The sequence below is a fragment of the Pelophylax lessonae genome (assembly GCF_965119305.1).
Source record: "Pelophylax lessonae genome assembly, chromosome: 12".
NCBI classification, from domain to species: Eukaryota; Metazoa; Chordata; class Amphibia; order Anura; family Ranidae; genus Pelophylax; species Pelophylax lessonae.
In genome coordinates, this window is record NC_138779.1 from 74,213,186 (window position 1) to 74,236,734 (window position 23,549).

The window sequence follows — 23,549 nt, forward strand, 5'->3', positions numbered from 1 at the left end:
ACAGTTTGTATGGCTAAATTCGCACCGCACCCGCAGCAAAGACGCACAGGAGGCATTTTTGCTGCCGCATCAGGATCGGATCGCACAGCGGTTCACACTTGTGCGATCCGATCCTGTGCGAACTGCACGATCGCACTGCGATATGCGATCAAACTGGGGGTGTCGTTAAGATTACATTGACACCCCCGGCGGATCGCATATGGCAGTGTGAACTGCCGGGGGTGCGTGTGCGATGCGGGAACAGGCTGCGAATTCGCAGCCTTCCCGCATCGCAATAGTGTGAACCGAGCCTTAGTCAAGGCCAGAAGAAGGGTACTTTGTCATATATGTATGGCCTACTGGTTACCCCTCAGACTCAACCGGTCTTACCCTGGATTCGTATGTGGGAGATTGAGATGAGTAGAACATTCTCATCAGTCCAAATTAAGAAGATGCTCGTACTAACATTAAGGTCCTCCCGATGCACTAAATTGCAGGAAACAAGTTATAAGATTATGTCAAGGTGGTACTATACACCAGCTAAACTGCATAAATGCTACCCGGAAGCGTCAGAGGCATGCTGGCGTTGTAATAGTGCAGAGGGAACTATGTTCCATATTTTCTGGGCTTGCCCCCGATTAACACATTTCTGGTCGGAAGTCCATAGGATTATTCAGAAATTTACTGTACATACGATTCCAAATGATCCTGCTTTCTTTTTATTGAATATGTCGGATCTTCCGATGTCAGTTTTTCAAAAAGGCATTATTGGCCATCTTCTTAGCGCAGCGAAGGCTTGCATACCCTCAAAATGGAAGCGAAACTCACCCCCCTCGGTTTCGAGTTGGATACTTAAAGTGGAAGCAATCAGGAGGATGGAGGAGTTAGTATGGGCATCTAAACACAAACATGAGAAATTCACTTCACTATGGGGAGGCTGGGATGGATTTGTGACATCTGAGGAAGGAGCCTTACTAATGTGCAGTAGGTAGAGTATGTTGTTCGGTTGGTAGACTGGTCTCCTCCATGGTGATAATAGTGTTGGATTTTGGAGGTATGAGGGGGTTTTCCCTCACCCGTGGGGCCGTTTCTTTCTTTTTTTTTCTTTTTCACAGGTTAGGGGGGGGGGAGGGGGGTTTAAAGCAGATATGGGTTAACATGTTTTTCTATTTGAATACATTTAAGAATATGAAAATGTTGATAACTATATTTGTGTTGACGGAACGTGCTTTTGTTTTTCTTTTTCTGGTGATATTGTGTAACACATTGATTGTAACGTTCAGCAACGATAAAAAAAATAAAAAAGATTTAAATACAAAAAAAAAACCATAAACAAATAAATAAATAAATATATAAAATTAAAAGGGGATATCCGAAAAAATATGATAAAGTATGGAATAAGTGGCTAGCGGAACCTTCGACAGCTTCCGATATGTCCTCGGAATCTTATGTTCATGGATGTTTTATTTTATTTTTTTTATGTTATTCCTCAGCTCTTTTATGTTTTTTCGCTCATCTGTACTTGACCGAGTAATGTATGTATTATATAATCGTAGGTCCTTTTTTGCTTTGCTGCACTGTGACATATTGCCCATGTCTTTTTGTTTGTTGAAGTTTTGTATTGTAGTTGTTATGTTTTCTATCAATAAAAAAAGAAAAAGGATTTTTCAAAAATAAATAAATAAATAAATAAATCTTTCCACCTCTCTGTTACAAATTTTACAAGCATGCACACATTGCCTGTGGCAATGTACACCCTGCTATCTGTAAGATGCTTGGAATGCATCCGGGGGTGGGAATGATGTTACTGTGCGCAAGTGCTGCCGAATGGGATGAAATGAGCGACGTAGGACCTGGAAGTGGGGCTGACAGACAGAGCGGCATGGGACTGCTTTGATCTGTCATCGCTGGAGTAAGCTGTTCCCCTGGTAAAAATGACAATTTCAACCTCCTATTTTTCTAATTCAAGAAAAACTGTAAACTTTTGTTTAAAGTGGACTTTAGTGTAGCCAAAAACAGCCAGTCGTGTTTTCAGCGTATACTGATACAGTTTGTTGCTTAGGTCATAGTGTATAGTCTTTCCTAAAGTCACATGATCATTAAGACCAATACATACATAGAAAGCTGGCGCACAGGTAATGAAATTATAATAACAGGTAAAATTAATTAAAATACAATTAAAATAAATATAAATAAACCATGGATGGTTCAAGGAGTCAATAGTAGACTGTAAAAAGTCAATAATCCACACTAGAGCTAAGGCATCTCCTCCAGAGTGAAGCCAGCTCTCAGGTCCATATAAAAGAGAGAATTAGGAGAGCGCCTCTAAGTGTAGTATTTAATAAATCCAAAGTACAAAGCACATTTAAAACTCACATTAAAGTAGGCGGAATATAGTGAAGCTCTTTGCGGATGAGACTGCTACAGCGGCGGGGAGAAAACTGGCATTAGAGTTCTGTAATAGATCATCTACCTCCATATAGCATGGTGTCTTCAGCGGGGAGATAGGCTGCTTTTGGCTTTAAGCTGTGCGGTCCACTGGTAGAGGCGCAGCGCCGGCTGGCGTATGATGTCACCATGGAAACACAACACGTTTCTGAGCATGCTTTATCAAGTACTATAAAAAAAGTACTGTAATGATAAGATTTTATCATTGCTAAATTATCTGTATAACTATGCTCAGTGCAGTTATGCATTGTTTTGTTTAGTTGTGAGGATACTCTGCAACCGCTCATATTTGTGTTTTACTGTAATGGACTTCTTCTATCTTTTTTTTTTTGGGGGGGGGGGGGGGCTGCAATTCATAAAGGTTTCACTATCTGGTTGTTTGGATACCATCTCGTGGGTATCCATATTTTTACTGCATCTAAGTGCCGGTTCACCCTAACGCGGCACGACTTCGGGGGCGACCTGTGAAGTCGCGTGCACCGCGACTTGTACGGACTTCATATAATGAATGTCTATGCAAGTCGCTCCAGGTCGCCCCAAAGTAGTACAGGAACCTTTTTCTAAGTCGGAGCGACTTGTGTCGCTCCTATTAGAACGGTTCCTGTAGCACACAATGGACCGCGACGGACCGCGACTTGTCAGGCTGACAAGTCGCCTGACAAGTCGCGGCAGTGTGAATGGACACTTAGACAGTTGTTAAATTTAGCTTTTACAATAATGACACTAAGAAATAAAAATAAAAACATTAGCAGTCATTTTTGCTGTGTTGGTGTTTCTTGATGGTGACAATCACAACTACAAGACTGTGCAGATCCATCTGCCACCTAGTGGTGATAAGTAGTATTGTAAAAGAAAATGTTTAATTCTTCTCCATGGGAATTTCATCATCTGCAAAATTCTGGATCAGTGGCACAAAGTATAAAAGCGAGTGAATCAACATCACAGCTGGGGAACAAGCATTTTCAGAGGTAGGTCCACATTGGCAGTGCCCTGTATTTTTCTTATGCCTGTGATGGAAGTTCAGAGAAATTAAAATCGGAAGAAATTGGACAATTTATAGAACTATTTCATTCTCATCTCATTACATTAAATAAAAATCTAATAACATGTTAATATTTTTTTGATATGTATAGGAGCTTATCTCTGATTTTCTTAGTTGGCCTACATCATCAAGGTTGGTGGTTAAGAAAGTACAATGGCCAGTAAGCCTAAAGCAGAGCTCTACTCAAAAGGGGAGGTTCCGCTTTAAGAAATCGTCCCCCACTCCTCTTGAAGAATTGTCACTTTTGAGGAGTAATGGGGGGGCGGGTGTCTGATTTAGACTCCCACTTACTCCCCCCCCCCCCCTGCAGTCTTCTGGGATACGTGACAGGTCCTAGAAGACTGCATCCACAATTTTCACGATGCACAGTGGGCACCCGACTTTGATGACGCAAGCTGTCACAGCCGGGTGCCCGTAGTGAAGATGCTGGCACCGAGGAGAGAGACAGGGGGTGAAACTGGTTGGGTTGAGCACACCGCTGGATCATGGGACAGGTGAGTGGCTGTTTTTTTAATAGTCAGCAACTACAGTTTTTGTAGCTGCTGACTTTTTTTTTTTTTTTCACAGGAGACTCCTCTTTAAATGAGCTTTTTGGGGTGTGTCTGTGAGAATTTGAGCCCATTGAGACAAAAGCTGAGGATCCAAATTTCATAAGAAGACACTTTAGTGTGACGAAGAAGAATCCTCTTACAAGATTTGGGATCCGGATCTTCAGCTTCTCATGATCTTGTTGGTAGACTCCTTATGTCCTGGGCACCACAGCAGGGTAGGGGATAACGATTGCTACACAACTAATTTTGTAATTGAATGTTATTAAAAATTACCTTTCCCTTTCAATTTGCAGCTCTGTAATTATCTGTAAAATGCAATATAGCAATCTGGAGGTGTTCTGTACATAAATGGTGTACAAAATGCACTCCAGAAATGTAATTTCCTGCTTGTGTGATTGGCTCACTGAATTTCTCAGAAGTCAGATTTTAAGCATCCTCTGCAACAAAAATGTCATTTTTGGTGAGATACTCGTCTAAAGGAATGCACACCCTGCCGCATTTCTCATTAGAACCCTGCAAGTGCAGCAGCTGACTGATAATTTTGAAATCATTCCCCTGCACATTCATTTTGCACATGAACACAAACAAACAGCTTTTTCTTCAGAATAACAAAAGGTTGGAATCTGCAACAAAGTTTGTTAAAATCCTTACAATGTGCAGAGATCACCCAGAGAGGAATGTTTTTTTTTTTTTTTTGTTTTTTGTTTTTTAACAAAAGTGGAGTTACTCTTTAAGGTTTATTTATAATCAAAACTTTTTAAAAAAAATCTTTAATAGAGTAGGGAAGGCTTAAAGTGGCAGTAAACTCCCTTGGTTGATTTTTACTTATAGGTAAGCCTATAATAAGACTTACCTATAGGTACAGTAAATATCTTCTAAACATGCATTGTTTAGGAGATATTTACTTGTTAATCCGCTGGTGACATCAACGGTGCATGTGCTCAATGACATACCCATACCGTTCCTTCAGAGCCCTGTGAACAGCGGCTCCTGCGCGTATGCACATGAGTGATGCCATTGTGGCTTGTCCAATCATGCGATGCATGCCAGCACATTATAACTTTGCCTTGCAGGTTTTTTTTTTTTTTTTTTAAGGCTGTGCTTTCATTACCTTGTGTCACATGGAGATTTACCTTTACTTCCCATCCTATAGACATGAAAGAAAGTGAGAAGAAATCTCTTCAAAGTGAGAAAAATCTCCTTGTATACAGTTGTCACCCAAATAAGTGTCCCTATTTGAAGACTTCCTATCTCTTCTGTGGCAACGAAACATTTTGAATCTCCTCAGCAGGGATACAAACAGCATTAAAGTGGAACTTCTACTAAAAGGCAGGATTCACTGATGCTCCCCCTTCCCCTTCTCTAACACTTTTGGGGGGGGGGGTACTTTTTTCTAGCAGGTATCCGCTCTCACTTCTGCTGGAATTGCTAGGTGATCCCATCAGAAGTTCTTCAGTACAGCTCTCCACCAGATGTTCTCCAGTACAGTTCTCCTCCAAAGGGTTTTCAAGTGCAGTTCTCCTCCACTAGAAGTTCTCCAGTACAGTTCTCCTCTAGAAGTTCTCCAGTACAGTTCTCCTCCACCAGAAGTTCTCCAGTACAGTTCTCCTCCACCAGAAGTTCTCCAATACAGTTCTCCTCCACCAGAAGTTCTCCAATACAGTTCTCCTCCACCAGAAGTTCTCCAGTACAGTTCTCCTCTAGAAGTTCTCCAGTACAATTCTCCTCCACCAGAAGTTCTCCAGTACAGTTCTCCTCCACCAGAAGTTCTCCAGTACAGTTCTCCTCCACCAGAAGTTCTCCAGTACAGTTCTCCTCCACCAGAAGTTCTCCAGTACAGTTCTCCTCCACCAGAAGTTCTCCAGTACAGTTCTCCTCTAGAAGTTCTCCAGTACAGTTCTCCTCCACCAGAAGTTCTCCAGTACAGTTCTCCTCTAGAAGTTCTCCAGTACAGTTCTCCTCTAGAAGTTCTCCAGTACAATTCTCCTCCACCATAAGTTCTCCAGTACAGTTCTCCTCCACCAGAAGTTCTCCAGTACAGTTCTCCTCCACCAGAAGTTCTCCAGTACAGTTCTCCTCCACCAGAAGTTCTCCAATACAGTTCTCCTCCACCAGAAGTTCTCCAGTACAGTTCTCCTACACCAGAAGTTCTTCAGTACAGTTCTCCACCAAAAGTTTTACAGTACAGTATTTGTAGCTGCTGGCTTTATTTTTAATTACTGAGGAAACTCACTTAAGCCCCGGAAGATTTTACCCTCATTCCGACCAGGGTTTTTTTTTGTGATTTTTTACTGCGTGATTTTAACGGACAATTGCGCGGTCGTGCGATGCTGTACCTAAACGAATTTGACGTCCTTTTTTTCCCACAAACAGAGCTTTCTTTTGGTGGCATTTGATCACCTGTGCGATTTTTACTTTTTGCGCTATAAACAAAAAAAGAGCGTAAATTTTGCAAAAATAACAATATTTTTCACATTTTTTTATATAAAATTCCCCCCCCAAAAAAATGTAAAAATCAAAATTTTTTACCATTTTTGGCCAATTTGTTTTCTGCTACATATGTTTGGTAAAAAAAATCGCAAAAAGCGTATTTTGATTGGTTTGCGCAAAAGTTATTGCGTTTACTAACTAAGGGAAAGATTTCTGTCATTTTTGGTGGTTTTTTTTAACGCGTAATGGCGGCGATCTGCAATTTTTTTGCGGTACTGCGACATTGCGGCGGACAGATCGGACCCTTGACTGACATTTTTGACACTTTTGGGGTTACCAGTGACATTACTGCAGTAATCAGTGCTATACATATGCACTGTTACTGCAAAATGACACTGTCAGGGAAGGGGTTAACTTTATTGGGGAGGGAGGGGTTAAGTGTGTCCCTAGGGGCGTGCTTTCTACTGCGATTGGCTGTGGCTACTAGTGTAGGAACAGTGATCAACGGTCCTACATAGTAGAACCGTCTGAACACTGTTTCTACACAGGGGAGAATGACAGGCGGCTTGTTTACATCAGCCGCCTGACTTTCTCCCTCTGTACCGACGATCGGCGAGTGACCGGCGGACATCGGGTCCGCTGGTCACACGCATGAACTTCCCTGTGAACGAGCCGCGGCGGGCGCGCGCCTCCGCGGGCGCGCGCTCGCCCGCTATTGGCTCACAAGGAAGTGACAGGCAAGTGACGTATCGGTACGTCACTCTGCCTGGCCGGGGCTGACAGCCGCAGTATATAGTCGTGCGGCGGTCGGCAACAGGTTAAAAACTTAATAGGGTTTCTGAGCCCTCTTAGCTCCAAAAAAAAAAAAACTAGATACTCTTTAAGAGAAAGAAAGAAGGAAAGGAAAATATGTTCCTAATACACGATACACATTTGACTTCTAGTATTATCTAGTTGCTCTACAATTCCTGCATATAATATTACAAGTTACTAGTAGTACATCTGATACAATCTAGTGTGTCCTTCCCAACCTGAAAATGTTCCTATAATGTCCTCAAGGGGGCAACAGTGCACTTACTTTATAGAAGTCTTGTAGCTCTGTGTGTCTTGTGTTACATGTACACTGTATAATAACATATTCAATGCATTAATTCATTATTGCATTTGGATTGCACAGAAAGGCTCCTTTCGCACAGGCAATGTTTTTGAATGTAGAATTTGGAGTGGATAGGGCTGGCAGCCATTGACCAAGGCATAATAACACATGTTGCCAACACATCCCAAAGCATGTTATATGCTTTTTGATGTGACATATATTGGCCTCCCAATGTACTAAAATGCAGAAAATGGGAAAGTTTTTTCCTGTGCTTGCTCTGACATCTTTCTCTGGTTTTCCATGGTTGACCTGGAGTGTGCACTACGCATGTGTGGCTAAGTGCTTGCTTTCAGACAGGTGGGAGGTGGTTGTGCATGTGTTTTTTCATGTCAGCAATAAGCAGCTGGGGTGGTGAGTGGGCATGTGTGACATGAAGCTGTGGCCTGCTGGTTGCCAGCCTGATCTGGAGCATGTTTGTGTTGAGGGGAGCATGACTCGCCATGTGACATCCTTCTCCACTCTCCTGCATTACTGATAACAGTGCAGCGCTTAAAGCAACTCCTCCTCCTGGGGTTTTTGTGCGGGTTACCTGCTCTTTCCCATAGACTTCTATTAGATCCTACGTTTTTAGTGTATTTTCTTATATTGCACCAAAGATCGATCAACTTGGGTACATTCAACCTGCCCTTGCATGGTTCTGAACCCGACTAGGTTTGAATTATATATGGCTGGCCTTAGGCAGGCCATACACGGTATGAATCTCGAATGGTTCAGCAGGGACCAGCCGAGATTCGAACCGTGTATGGGCAGGTTGAATGTACCAAGTTGATCAATCAACTCGGGTACAACCAGCATGCAGGGTTTTTACCTGCGCTTATCGCTAGCAGCTGCTAGCAGAGATCAGAGATGGCTTCCCCCAACCCCACCCTGCTGGGAGAAGACAATGGCCCGGCAGGAGGGATCCCTGCATCAACACTGTCTGTGTTGATGGAGGAATTGAGCAGATTTATTTCTTGCTTTGTGTATGGCCGGTCTTAGTTATGGAGAAGCTTGTTGTGTTGGGATCCCTACAGTTTGATCAGATTTGAGCAGTTACAGGAGACATTGTGAAGAGATCTCACTGTTACCTTTTGTTTGTATTAATAGCAACAGGAAAAGGGACAACATCCAAAATTGAATGAAAACACACAAAATTCTGATACACAGGAAAAGTGCCGATAGCTGCACCCCAGACCCCCCCATTCTGAAAAATCCATCCACCCAACCCCCATCTTTTGCTGAGATTTCATGATTAATTTTTGTTTTTATAATCAACTAGACTTCGACCTCCGTGACACTCACTAGTTGTATTGTTCTCTTTTGTTGTTTGCGTTGTGTTTACTGTTTTAATTGTAGATTGTTGGAGTACTAAAGGGAACAATCTGCACATTATTTTTTATTATGTAAAAAGATATGTTGCCATTCCACAGCCATTACAGAATCTGCCAAGTCATATTTACACTACAATGCTCAATTGTAAACAGGGCTGCAGCCAACACATTCCTAATCGAACTCATCTGAGGTTCATGGAACACGATGGAAGCAATCCTGCTGTACATCTACATCATACAATCTGCTACAGGACCTCTGCAGAAATCACTGAGGCTCCATTCACCTAGCGTTTCTGGAATGCGTGTCAAAGCGCACAGAAAATGCGCATTTCGCCATGATTTTCAGAAACGTGCTGGAAACGCATGTTGCAATTGCGGTGCCATTAATTGTTATGACACCCCAAGGGTCGGTAGCAGACGCACTACAAGCGTACTTAAAAGGTGTAATGAAAAAATGCACTGGTGTCTGGGCCCCACTCCAAAAAAGGTTCTGGAGCTTCTTTGAGGTGTTTTTCATGTGTAGGACAGCCCATTCAAGCAAATAGTCTGTGAGTGACGAGATGTTTGAAAATGCAAGAAAAACAAAATTGCGCGTTCGCACTATCTTGAAGTGTGTATCAGCGCTGCTCCTATAACTAATATGCGTTTCCTGATGCTAGGCTGCTGCTGATATGAGGCTAAATAGTCCCTATGATAAACAGTATAAGACCGCATTCACATTGATCCGACTTGTCAGGCGACTTGTCAGCATGACAAGTGGCGGTCCGTCACGCTCCCATTGTGTAGTACAGGAGCCGTTCTAATAGGAGCGACACAAGTCGCTCCGACTTAGAAAAAGGGTCCTGTACTACTTCGGGTGCGACCTGGAGGCGACTTGCATAGACATTAATTTTATGAAGTCTGTGCAAGTCGCGCCAAAGTCGCGCTGCACGCGACTTCACAGGTCACCCCCTAAGTCGGAGCAACCTAGTGTGAACCGAGCCTAAGTATCAACGCTGCTCTAGATAACAAATAAAGTGCTATGTGCAAAATTATCAAAGCTAGCAGTGCATAATGTTCAACAAAAGTGCATAATGAACAATACAAAATAGATATAACGCCCTCTAATCATCAACCAATAAATAGTCCTTTTGGAAATGAAGTGCTTATGCCATTAATCAGGTTGATCAACAAATAAGTCCTTTAATAAAGTGCCGTGCTGTAAATCAAATGATATGCAGATCACTCCGTGCTCCCCTCCTGTGTCCCCACTCACCAAACCGATAGGGAAATGCTGCATAAGTTGTATTCTTGGCCGTTACGCCTTTAGATAGAAGGTCCTCCCAGTGGCGATTTCCCAATGTGGATATATAGTCAAAAAGAGAACTCCATAGCGTAAAATTGTAATGATGTATTAAATAGGTAATAAAATATCACACTTACATAGGTAAAGTGCAATGTGCTTGTATTGCAGAGCGCCGTAGCGGCGTGCGTTCCAATAGCAACCGGATATGACATCCAGTGCGTTCCAACAAGCGGATCTGAAGTATGATGCTAGATTCTGGCTTGACGCGTTTCGCCCCTCCTGGGCGTCATCTGATGCTGTAATCAGTGTCGTGCATCCTGCTTATATTCCCATGTCCCCTCCCACTACACCCACTCCATTTTCCATTTTTTTTTGGCAAGTTCGCAGTATGCTCAGGTGTGAATGGGGCCATGTCATACTACTATGTCCTACCTGCTACCAGTTTCCAGAATCTCTTACAAATGAAATTCAGGCACAGGTGTCTGTGGGTCCCCTGGGTTCTGGGAGAACTTGAAACTTTAAGCCAATCTGACAATGGAAGTGTCTTCACTGAGTGTCCCACTGAAGGGAAAGGCCCCTTTCACATAGTCAGGATAAGTTTTCAGGAGGACCTGATCAGAAGCTCCATGAAGGTCTGTGGGCAGGTGGATATAAATGGAAGTGCGTCTATCTATATTCTCTTGTCTCCAAGTCTCTCCAGATCAGGGGGAAAAAATGGAGAAACGACTGTGTCCTTTTCCATCTTACTGAACCTAAATGTGATGGATTGGAGGGAGCCCGATGTTTACGAGCACAAATCTGTTCACATCTGGCTGCCCATAGAGCTATCATTAGTCCACCGTTTGCTGTCAGAACGTGGATAAAGAAATGAATGAGTATGAATGTCACATGACAGATCCTCTGCTGAGTGAAGTGTGCCCATGTGAGAGGACCCACAGAAGGGGAAGTGTCGTCTTATCTGCAGCTGACACTGCTTCTAATGTCATTCATAAGGATGTGGGTAAGCTCACGTACGTCAGAGTTCAGACACAGATGTCTCAGGGAACGGATTTATGAATTCATACAGCAATAATTAGAGCCTCACAAAATAAGGCTCCTTTCACATGAGCAGTCAGGGGGTGGTAAAATCAAGCAGTTGATTTGTGTTTTTACCACCCTCCTACCTACAAATGTACATGGAGCCACTTAGATGACTACAAACCGCTGAGGATGTGGTGCTAAGCATGGTGGTGCAGCAATTTTAACACTACATTCGAAGTCTGACAGGTGACACTGTCTGCTAAACTCTCCCATATAAGTTAATAAGACTGTGCGCCAAACACATGGCTTTCAGTGCGATCCTGCAATGCAAAACTGCTGTTTATCAATAAACAGACATCAGGGGGCAGCAGCATTCCCTTATGAACATCTGAAAACTAGGGTTGTGCCGATAGCGAATATCTGCACAGGTACTCAAACTTGTGCAAATGCTCCGATTGGCAAAACCGATATCTTTGCCGTGTGATTTGAGTCCATACAAATGAATAGGCCCGAATTGCACTGCAAAGAATTGCATGCAATTTGAACAGGAATGCAGCGCGATTCCTGTCCGAATTGCATGCAGTTTCCCGCACCACTGCTGTGTGAACCCAGGCTTGTCATAGTGATTTTCACACAGGAGTGACGTGGGAAACTGCTTGGCTGGCACTGCATTCCTGCTCAAATCACGTGATTCTTTGCAGTGTTATTTTAGTCCATTCATTTTTGGGCTCAATTTGCACCGCAAAGGTAATCGGTATCGGCAATTACTTGACTGAAAGTATCAGTACTTGTACACGCTGGTAAAAAGAACGGTATTGGTAGAACCCTATTACAAACCTCCGTTAACTGCCCTCTGAAAAGCAATCCACCCTGTCACTAGTGTAAAAGGAGCCTCAAAGCGGAGCTCCAGCCCCCCCCCCCCCCCCCCCAAAAAAAAATTAAAAGTCAGCAGCTACAAATACTGTTCTCAGGTGCTGCCGCCATTCCTTGTAGGGGAAACCAGCCTGTTCCCTACTGCGCATGCTCAAAGGGAAGGAGGGGGGGAGTTGAACGTCCTGGGGACCTTGCATACAGCGGGGTCACCCAGAAATGGAGTGGGGTACTTCTCAAATACAGGTACCCACTCCCCCCCCCCCCCCCCGAAAGGTGCCAAATGTGGCAGAAGAGGGGGTGAGAAGCAAACAAGGGGGGCTTCACCTTCTGAGTGGAGCTCCGCTTTAAGGCTCCTTCACATCTGGCTGCCCTTGCCCCTCCTCTGAAAAGTGATCCATGGTGGATTGCTTTCCAGAGGTATTTTAGACACCTCTCTACTGTCTGATTTAACCCTGCAAATGCTGCACCACCAATACTGCAATGTAGATACACACTATGCATGTGTTAGCACTTTGGGGGAGATTTACTAAATCTGGAGAGTGCAAAGTCTGCGCAGCTCTGCATGACAGCCAATCAGCTTCCAGGTTAAATACCTCTGGAAAACAATCCACCATGGATCACTTTTCAGAGGAGTGGCAAGGGCAGCCAGACACCTCTCTAATGTCTGATTTAACCCTGCAAATGCTGCGCCACCAATACTGCAATGTACAGAAAGACACACTATGCATGTGTTAGCACATTGGGGGAGATTTACTAAATCTGGAGAGTGCAAAGTCTGCGCAGCTCTGCATGACAGCCAATCAGCTTCCAGGTTTTATTCTCAAAGCTTAATGGAAGAAGCTGATTGGCTGCCAGGCACAGCTGCACCACATTTTGCACTCCCCAGTTTTAGTAAATCTTCCCCATTGCAATGACAGATTATCCTAGCAATCCACCATAGAGCATTGCAGAGATAATGTCCAATGTCAGGCAATGGGGTGTGTGGGAATCCTCCTAATGTCATGGATTTATAACACAATAAAGGTATGTGGCCACTAAATGAGGAGGCCATGGTGATCGGTCCCCTGTCTGGGGCCCCTCAGTCTATGCACACAGGTGAGCAGTGTGTCCTGGCTGCCGGGACAGAGGAGGTAGTGTGTGCCATGCAGAGGAGGAGGGGGAGGAGTTTTCCCAGGCTCAGGGCTGGGAGCCGTCCGCCTGTATTCTCCGCACAAAGCCAGCAGCACTTTGGCACGTGCTCCCGGGTGATCCAGAGTACAGACAGGAGCAGGGGGAGGGGGGAGGAGGGGAGCGCGCACCGCCCAGCTGCCCAGGCACGCTCACAGCTGTAACACGTTACCCCCGTCTGCCTTTGATTGACAGGACTCCTCCGCGGCAGCCAATGAGCGAGCGGCACGGACCCAGGCGGAAGGCTATTGGTTGCTTGCGTGCCAGCCGGCGCCTCTTCGCGTGTCTGTCGGCTGCCTGTGTGTCAGTTCCCCTCCGCTCAGTGCTCCGCTCTAATCACATCCACAGCGATGGAGCCGATCCCCGGACACATCATCCGAGGGGCCCGCCCACACACAGCAAGCATGTCTCATCGGGACACATCTATTCCTTCATATTCATTATTATTATACATTCTGTGATTTCTTTTATTGGTTCTATTAGATGGACTAATTCCAACCTAACTATATAAAAGTGCAAACAATACCATAGGGAATGGTAGGTCACCATAGGGAATGGTAGGTCACCATAGGGGATGATAGGTCACCATAGGGAATGATAGGTCACCATAGGGAATGATAGGTCACCATAGGGGATGGTAGGTCACCATAGGGAATGATAGGTCACCATAGGGGATGATAGGTCACCATAGGGGATGGTAGGTCACCATAGGGAATGATAGGTCACCATAGGGAATGATAGGTCACCATAGGGGATGATAGGTCACCATAGGGAATGATAGGTCACCATAGGGAATGATAGGTCACCATAGGGGATGATAGGTCACCATAGGGGATGGTAGGTCACCATAGGGAATGATAGGTCACCATAGGGAATGATAGGTCACCATAGGGAATGATAAGTCACCATAGGGAATCATAGGTCACCATGGAGAATAGTTTACCATTGGGGATAGGTTGCCATTGGAAATAGGTTACCATTAGAATTAGGTTACCATTGGGGATAACTTACCATAGGGTATTGATTAACATAGGGAGTAGGTTACCATAGGGGATAGTGATTATAGGGAGTAGGTTACCATTGGGAATAGGTTACTATATAGGGGATAGGTTACCATAGGGGATAGGTTACTATAGGGGATAGGTTACCATAGGGGATAGGTTACTATGGGGGATAGGTTACCATTGGGAATAGGTTACTATATAGGGGATAGGTTACCATAGGGGATAGGTTACTATAGGGGATAGGTTACCATAGGGGATAGGTTACTATGGGGGATAGGTTACCATTGGGAATAGGTTACTATATAGGGGATAGGTTACCATAGGGGATAGATTACCATAGGGAGTAGGTTACCATTGGGAATAGGTTACCATAGGGAGTAGGTTACCATTGGGAATAGGTTACCATAGGGAGTAGGTTACTATATAGGGGATAGGTTACCATAGGGGATAGGTTACCATAGGGAGTAGGTTACCATTGGGAATAGGTTACTATATAGGGGATAGGTTACCATAGGGGATAGGTTACCATTGGGAATAGGTTACTATATAGGGGATAGGTTACCATAGGGGATAGGTTCTCTTTTCACTTGTAGCTGTACCAGAGCTCCTTATGTCAGATAGGTGTGATCAGTGCTGGGACTTGTAGTGCCATGGCATCTGCAAAGCTGAGAAGTGATTTAGGGCTCACCCACATGAACTTCTAGAGGCAGCCAAATGCCACATCTGGTGCTATGGCCCCATACAAGCTGGATGGTTGGCTGCGCCCAAGTTTATATGCCGCAAAAACCATTGTCTCTGGATGCAAACTAGGAAATAACCAAAGCAATCAATGCAATAAGTGTAAAATCAGGCCCTTGCACTACATAGTTGATGGTAGATGTAACGGAGATTGTACAATCAGATTGTATGGTGTATGGCAAGCTGATGAACATTTGCATGCAAACAGTGGCACTGACCATTGATTTGTACAGGCTATGAATCTGGCCTGGCTACAGCTGTTGGCACACAGGGCATGGTCTTTCCCTGGCAAGAATTGCAGATAGTCATCAGAGGACATCTAAATGAGATTTGTTTAGACTCGTGGTTGTGGTGCATTTTACCCCCCCCCCCCCCCCATTCCCCCAAGCAGCTGCAAGCTACTTTGTCCTGAACACAACCCATTCAAGTGAATGGAGCCACACTGCACTGCAATGCATTTTCAGGAAATGGTTCAGCATTTATGGGGTTAAAATAGGAGGCGATACACTTATCAAATGCCTCTGGAAGGTGATCCAAATGCAGGGCGCTTTTCAGAGGTGTACGTGTAAACTTACCCTAAGTGTGATCAGTGCTGGGACATTCTGTACTAAGTCACCTGGATAGGTGATATCTAGAAATGAGCATAAATCTGATTTAGGGAAGATGAATTCTAGAAACTGTTGCACTGCCTCGCCAATCGTATAAAGGTGGAAAAGTTTCACTCTATAGGCACCAGCCTCATTATTCAGAAGCAGGCCCAGTTTGTTTTGTACTCCTCACATGTCCCCATCATTATCATACCTATCACCTGCAGAATAAAAGGTCCCGGGGAATTAGGATTATGTAAATGTCGGGAATGGCTCACAAGGTGTCAGTGTGCCACTGAGATGTAAATGTCAGATTTAGGGAAAAAAAAAAAAAAAAAAAACTTGTTTATTTGGCTAGTATATTCACTCACAGCAGGTCCTCCCAGGTGCAGGCTGGTGATTTTTTTTTTTAATTTGGGGGAAAGTTGGTTGCTTGCATGTCAAGCTGTCTATACAATTCACCGTCAGCCAGAAGAGCGAGTTTAACTCGCCAGAAGTCTGTGATGCAGAATGATGATGGACGGCTCTGTCTGGGCAGAGATCCTGCAACCATTTATAGATCAGATTTGACTGTCACAAGACACACACCACACAATCGGTAAACTAAATGCATCCAGAAAATGTTTTTCAATAGCTGGGAGGACATTGTTTTTAAAAGTAGGGCTGTTTTGTACGAAACTTGTTTGTATGCGCGTTTTACATGCGTTTCCAAGTGGCCTGGAATAGAACGCACATTTTCTGAAAGCGTCTCAAAGATGGAGCATGCAGGACTTTGATGCCTTTCATGAAAACACGTGATCTAATAGAAGTCGATGGAAACGTGTCTAAAAACACGTAAAATGCGCATACAATCTCGCTGCACCCAAAATCATCCCACTGGTGCGAACCAAGCTTTACATGCATTTTTTCACAGAGACAGCTGGGGGCCATGAAAACAGGCTGGTTCGACCACCCACTTAAATTGCGCAGTGATGGCTGCGATCCTATGCAGCAGTGATGGCGAACATTGGCACCCCAGATGTTTTGGAACTACATTTCCCATGATGCTCCACTACACTGCAGACTACAGGAGCATCATGGGAAATGTAGTCCCAAAACATCTGGGGTGCCAAGGTTCGCCATCACTGCTATACAGAATATCGCATTAGGCAAGCTTTACCAATGCCAATTTCAACCCATTTCACTGAAATGAGCTCCGTTGCAACTGTGATCCTAGAGATTGCGGCACGGTATTTAAAAAGGAAATACTTGTTCAGCTCAGTGCTTTAAGTGGGCTGGTAGGCACTGGTACTCAGTACCGCCACTTCCAAATATGGCTCTTGAGCATACCGCCACCTCTCCGTGCGCCTTAGCGTAACAGTACGCTCGTTTTGGACATCTGCGCCCTCAATTGCCCCCCCCCCCCCCAAGAATATTTCCCACTCCAGAGCCAGACTAGTCACCACCAGTGAGTCCCCCTGCCCCAGAGTCCCAGCCCAGGTCAGAGGGGGGGGGGGTTGCTTTGTGGGGACCCTAATGTGGGGTGGGCGGGGGGGGGCAAAAAATGTATAGGCTATAATAGAGTACCGGCACCTCTTTTGGGACACTTAAAGCACTGGTTCAGCTGAAAAAAAGGGGGACATTCAGGAGGTAACATTATTGGGTGCCATCTAACAAGCACTCCACTACAGATCACTTTACAGAGGGGCGGTAGAGGTTTCCGCACATGTGAACGAAGCCTCGAACAATTGAGATTTTGAGCGGAAAATGTAGCTAACTGTTCATATTTATGTATTTTTGATATTTTATTACAGTTATGGTTTGTTACATTGTATTTTTTTTTTTTACCAAATATTTATTTCCATACAGCAGCCATGTTTACTAACACGGTTTAGTAGTCAGCCATTGACTTGTGTTGTTGACCTGAGCAAAGCAAAGCAATAAAACCTCATTTTTATTTTTTATAAAGATCCATCAACACAAACGTCTCCAATTACCACTGATTTACAGCGCTGGGAATATTTTGAAGTGGAAATATTTACTCCATAGTGTTGATGTATTTTTTTAAATTTTCATTGTAGTGAGGCTTGAGAAACCGTTGCCTGTTTACAGTAAATAACACATCAATGCCTGGATCCAGTTAGTTCTCAGCTTGAATTTCTCCCCAATGCAAAAACATCAACCCGAGCCAACCTTAACACTGAGCAGTGCATTGGGCGCCTGTCTATAGGAGGAGGAGGGGGGGGGGTGGAAAGTCTTGGGAGAAGGGGGGCCAGGAGGAGGGTGAGTGCTGTCCAATCAGAAAAAGATGTGGGCGAGGCAAGTGTGGGAAAGAATGTAGAGAAGGTTTCACACGAATGGGAAGCAGCAGAGAGGAGTATAAATAGAGGAGAGCCCACAGACTGGGACAGATACATAACACTCAGGCTCTGGGACTAGTCAGATTACCTCCAGTGACTTTACCAACTGCTCTGCTACTGTCCGGATTCATCTCCCCCCATCCTTCCTGTGTATTCCCCCCATAGGATCATGCCTGCTGACAGCATGGAGAAGCCCACCGCCTCCCCTATTGCGGGGGCACCGGCCAGCTCTGCCCAGACCCCGGATAAACCTAAGAGTGCCAGCGAGCACAGAAAGGTAAATATCCCCCCTCTACCCTATGGGTGGGTGCTGTAGAACACAATCTGGGGATATGTCGGCAACATGTACTGTAGCGTTGTACTCATGTCTTGCCTCTGTCTTTACAGTCCTCCAAACCTATCATGGAGAAGCGCAGGAGAGCTCGCATCAATGAGAGCCTGGGACAGCTCAAGACACTTATTTTGGATGCCCTAAAGAAAGATGTAAGTTGGCTGAACTTTTCCATTTGCTGCCTCCTGTTCCTCCATCCCTCCGTCCCTCCTGTCCTTCCATCCCTCCTGTCCCTCCATCCCTCCTGTCCATCCATCCCTCCTGTCCTTCCATCCCTCCTGTCCCTCCATCCCTCCTGTTCCTCCATCCCTCTATCCCCCTTGTCGCTCCATCCCTCCGGTCCCTCCATCTCTCCTGTCTCTCCATCCCTTCAGTCCCTCCTGTCTTTCCATTCCTCCAGTCCCTCCATCCTTCCATCCCTCCTGTCTTTCCATTCCTCCAGTCCCTCCATCCTTCCATCCCTCCTGTCTTTCCATTCCTCCAGTCCCTCCATCCTTCCATCCCTCCTGTCTTTCCATTCCTCCAGTCCCTCCATCCTTCCATCCCTCCTGTCTTTCCATTCCTCCAGTCCCTCCATCCTTCCATCCCTCCTGTCTTTCCATTCCTCCAGTCCCTCCATCCTTCCATCCCTCCTGTCTTTCCATTCCTCCAGTCCCTCCATCCTTCCTTCCCTCCTGTCTCTCCATCCCTTCAGTCCCTCCATCCTTCCATCCCTCCTGTCCCTCCATCCCTCCTGTCTCTCCATGCCTCCATTCCCTCTATCCCTCCCATCCCTCCATCCATCTCTTCTGCCCACACGTCTCCCACCTTGTCACTGATCGCCTCCTTCCTTCTGTGCAGAGCTCCAGACACTCCAAGCTGGAGAAGGCTGATATCCTGGAAATGACAGTCAAGCACCTGCGGAACTTACAACGAGTCCAGATGACAGGTACATATCCGAGGATCTTTATATTTCCACACTGATTGCTATTGATGAATGATGTTGGGGCTGGCAGGGTGACTGTAGATGATCTGCCCTAGGTATTGTCTCATGCAGGGCAGGCATGCTGGAACTTGTAGCTTTTGGATGGCAGAAGCCCACATCACTGAATATTTTATTTATATTTTTTTATATATTTTATAAAGTTTAGTAGTGTCTTGATTTGTCTGCTCTGGGTTACGTAGAATTGTATTGATTCCGAAGCTGTTGTATGAAACAAGCTATTCAACTGCTAAATGGTTAACCCTTGTAATTTAGTGAAATGGTTCATGATCACATTCCTTGACCACCGGTACTAATGTAATGTTCTTTATTTCTTCTGTAGCTGCACTATCAGCTGATCCATCAGTACTTGGCAAATACAGAGCAGGATTCAATGAGTGTATGAATGAAGTGACACGATTCCTCTCCACCTGCGAAGGGGTCAATACAGAAGTCAGGACCCGGCTACTTGGTCATCTCTCTAGTTGCCTAGGCCAGATTGTGGCCATGAATTACCAGCAGCCTCCTTCCAGCCAGCCTCTGCATGTCCAATTGCCCTCAGCACCAGTGGCAACTGCTCCTGTGCCCATGCCCTGCAAGATGACCCCTGCTGAAGCCATGTCTCCCAAGGTGTTCCAGGGAGGCTTCCAGTTGGTACCAGCCACTGATGGACAATTTGCTTTCCTTATTCCTAATCCTGCCTATTCCTCCAGCCCAGGACCAGTGATTCCCCTCTATGCCAATGGAAATGTCACCTCCAGCAGTGCACGACAGGCGCAATCCCCAGTCCAGGGAGTCACCACCTTCTCTCACAAGATGCCACACATGCCCCGAACAGTGAGCCCTCTAGGTGGCAGCAGTGGACCTGACAGCAGCGAGTGCGTATGGAGACCCTGGTGAACTGACCACACTTTGTAATCGGACTTTATTTTTATATTTATTGGTTCCGTTTTATGGGACCTTGCCTTAGAGAAACTCTGAACAAATATATTTATTTGCATCTACAAGGACATTACTTTTTTATTCTTAAAAAATAAACTTGTATAAATGGCCCATTTTTGTAATAAAACTCTTTTGCTGAGATGTTTTTTTAGTTTTGTATGACTGGTACAAAGATTGTGTAATGCCAAAGTTACTGTGTTGTTTTTGTGTCAAAAACTTCCTAAACTGCAGGAGTTTTATTCAATAAACTCTTTACATTTTATGATCTGGTGCTTTCTTGGGGACTAATGATCATTACCTTTTCATATGGATAAATGGGATTGTGTTAGTTGTCTCTTTGAAGTTAATTATATGCAGCATGTGCCATATACACAATGTATATACTGTACATATGCAAACTGCAGGTGTCATATATCTTGGTTTAATCATGACATTACAGATACTTTGCTCTAATCTAAAGAAGACAAAATGTCAAAGGATTCATAGAAAAAAAAAATATATATATATATATATGTATATATACAGTATCTCACAAAAGGGAGTACACCCCCTCACATTTTTGTAAATATTTCATTATATCTTTTCATGTGACAACACTGAAGAAATTACACTTTGCTACAATGTAAACTAGTGAGTGTACAGCTTGTATAACAGTGTCAATTTGCTGTCCCCTTAAAATAACCCCACACACAGCCATTAATGTCTAAACCGCTGGCAACAAAAGAGGGTACACCCCTAAATTAAAATGTCTAAATTGTGCCCAATTAGCTATTTTTCCTCCCCAGTGCCATGTGACTCTTTATTGTTAAAGGTCTCAGGGGTTAATGGGGAGCAGGTGTGTTAAATTTGGTGTTATCACTCTCACTCTCTCATACTGGTCACTGGAAGTTCAACATGGCACCCCATGGCAAAGAACTGAGGATATGAAAAAAAGAATTGTTGCTCTACATAAAGATGGCCTAGGCTATAAGAAGATTGTTAAGACCCTGAAACTGAGCTGCAGCATGGTGGCCAAGACCAACAGCTGTTTTAACAGGACATGTTCCACTCAGAACAGGCCTTGCCATAGAGAATAAAGAAGTTGAGTGCTAGTGCTCAGCGTCATATCCAGAGGTTGTCTTTGGGAAATAGAAGTTTGAGTGCTGCCAGCTTTGCTGCAGAGGTTGAAGAGGTGGGGGGTCAGCCTGTCAGTGCTCAGACCATACGCCGCACACTGCATCAAATTGGTCTGCATGGCTGTTGTCCCAGAAGGAAGCCTCTTCTAAAGATGATGCACAAGAAAGCCTGCAAACAGTTTGCTGAAGACATGTGGTCTGATGAGACCATGATAACATATTTGGTTCAGATGGTGTCAAGCATGTGTGGCGGCAACCAGGTGAGGTGTGCAGTCAAGAATGGTGGTGGGAATGTCACGGTCTGGGGCTGCATGAGTGCTGCCAGCACTGGGGAGCTACAGTTCATTGAGGGAACCATGAATGCCAACATGTACTGTTACATACTGAAGCAGAGCATGATCCCCTCCCTTCGGAGACTGGGCTGCAGGGCAATATTCCAACATGATAACGACCCCAAACACACCTCTAACATCCACTAGCTCCGTGTTGTCGTCATGGAGGAGTGGAAGAAGAATCCAGTGGCAACCTGTGAAGCTCTGGTGAACTCCATGCCCAAGTGGGTTCAGGCAGTGCTGGAAAATAATAACACAAAATATTGACACTTTCGGCCCAATTTGTACATTTTCACTTAGGGGTGTACTCACTTTTGTTGCCAGCGGTTTAGACATTAATGGCTGTGTGTTGAGTTATTTTGAGGGGACAGCAAATTTACACTGTTATACAAGCTGTACACTCACTACTTTACATTGTAGCAAAGTGCCATTTCTTCAGTGCTGTCACATGAAAAGATATAATAAAATATTCACAAAAATGTGAGGGGTGTACTCACTTTTGTGAGATAATGTATATATCTATATATATTATATACGGTATATTTATCTCTCTCTCTCTCTCTATATATATATATATATATATATATATATATATATATATATCGAGGGCCGATCTGCACATTCCCCGATATATCGGAATCGGCCCCTGAGATTACTGATATTACCGATATTTCGGGAAAGTGCTGTACCGGAGTGATGCCTGCAGTTAGAGGTGGGACAGGAGACCCGGGCATCCTACCTGCACGGCTGCCAAAGACCCGATCAAAGCCGCATTCGGCTTTGATCGGGTCTCCATGTAAAAACCTGGAAGTGATGTCATGACATCTCTTCCGGGTCCTCGGCGCCAAATTAAAAAAAAAATGACAGCATTCAAAACAACCAAACTTGGCATTTTGAATGCTTTTAAGTGCAGAGGAGGGGTTTGGGGTTTTTTTAGACCCCCAGATCCCTCCACAAGAGTACCTGTGTAAGAAAAACCATAAAAACATTTTTTTTTTAAATGCCTGAAAATATCGGCAGATATCGGCCGATACCGATATGCGATGACCAAAATATCAGTATCGGCAATCAAAAAACGATATCGGTCGATCACTAATATATATATATATATATATATATATATATATATACAGTGTGTGTCAATAATATGTATGATTTATATTTAAAAAACAATAATCTGAAATAATTTGTGATGGCCCATTTTATTGACTGGCTGGATCCAACATAACTACCGATATTGGTCATTAGTGACATTTTGCATCCCATCATACACAGTCATGTCCCTATTTCACAACATCTGATGCCATTCATTAGACGTAGCAATGGTCAGGCTAATTCCCTCCAAAAATGAAACAAAAGCCCCTACTGTAAAAGCCAGCCTGGCTCTCTTAGGAAGGGGTCAGGAGGAAGAATGAAGCTCCTTTGTGACAGGAGACAATTAAAAGGTATAAAGAGCTCATCTATTATGCAGCGGGCTCCTGAGGAAGGTTAGGATTCCATTGAATTGTCTGAGATCTGAGGGTTAATGTGCCTGTCTGCAGCTTACCTTTCCACTGACAGCAAGCAGAAAAGATGATAATGTAAATTTGCACTGCCTTGCAAAGAGCTAAAAAAAAAAATGAACAAGAATTCAGTTTTTTTGTCACTGTGGAACCACTACGGATGTCACATCATGAGCCACTACCTGGACTTAGTGCCAAGTAGGACTGTAGGGAAAGGGGGGCTTCTTTTTACCTAAGACCAAGTGATGGTGCTAAAATAGTAGCCCTGGTACCAGTTCTATTCAGCCTGGGGACATTGGCTGGCAGCCTTACTTGACTTTTCCATATGTACTGGAGGGGTTCTTCATTGCACCCAACACAATGTAGGGGAAAGCCCAAAACTCGTGGGTTTCAGTAACAATATGGAAGGTTATGCTGAGCTACTGTTGCCTTATAAT

General features: G+C 44.4%; 1 protein-coding gene across 1 annotated transcript; it reads left to right on the plus strand.

Moving 5' to 3' along the window:
* The first annotated feature begins 17,988 nt into the window (after nt 1-17,988).
* On the plus strand, nt 17,989-20,425 carry LOC309567652 (transcription factor HES-4). Its single transcript, XM_082273071.1, has 4 exons — nt 17,989-18,206; nt 18,317-18,412; nt 19,101-19,188; nt 19,565-20,425. The coding sequence occupies exons 1-4, from the start codon at nt 18,099-18,101 to the stop codon at nt 20,119-20,121; spliced, it is 849 nt and encodes a 282-aa protein (XP_082129197.1). The 5' UTR covers nt 17,989-18,098; the 3' UTR covers nt 20,122-20,425.
* Nucleotides 20,426-23,549: the final 3,124 nt, after the last annotated feature.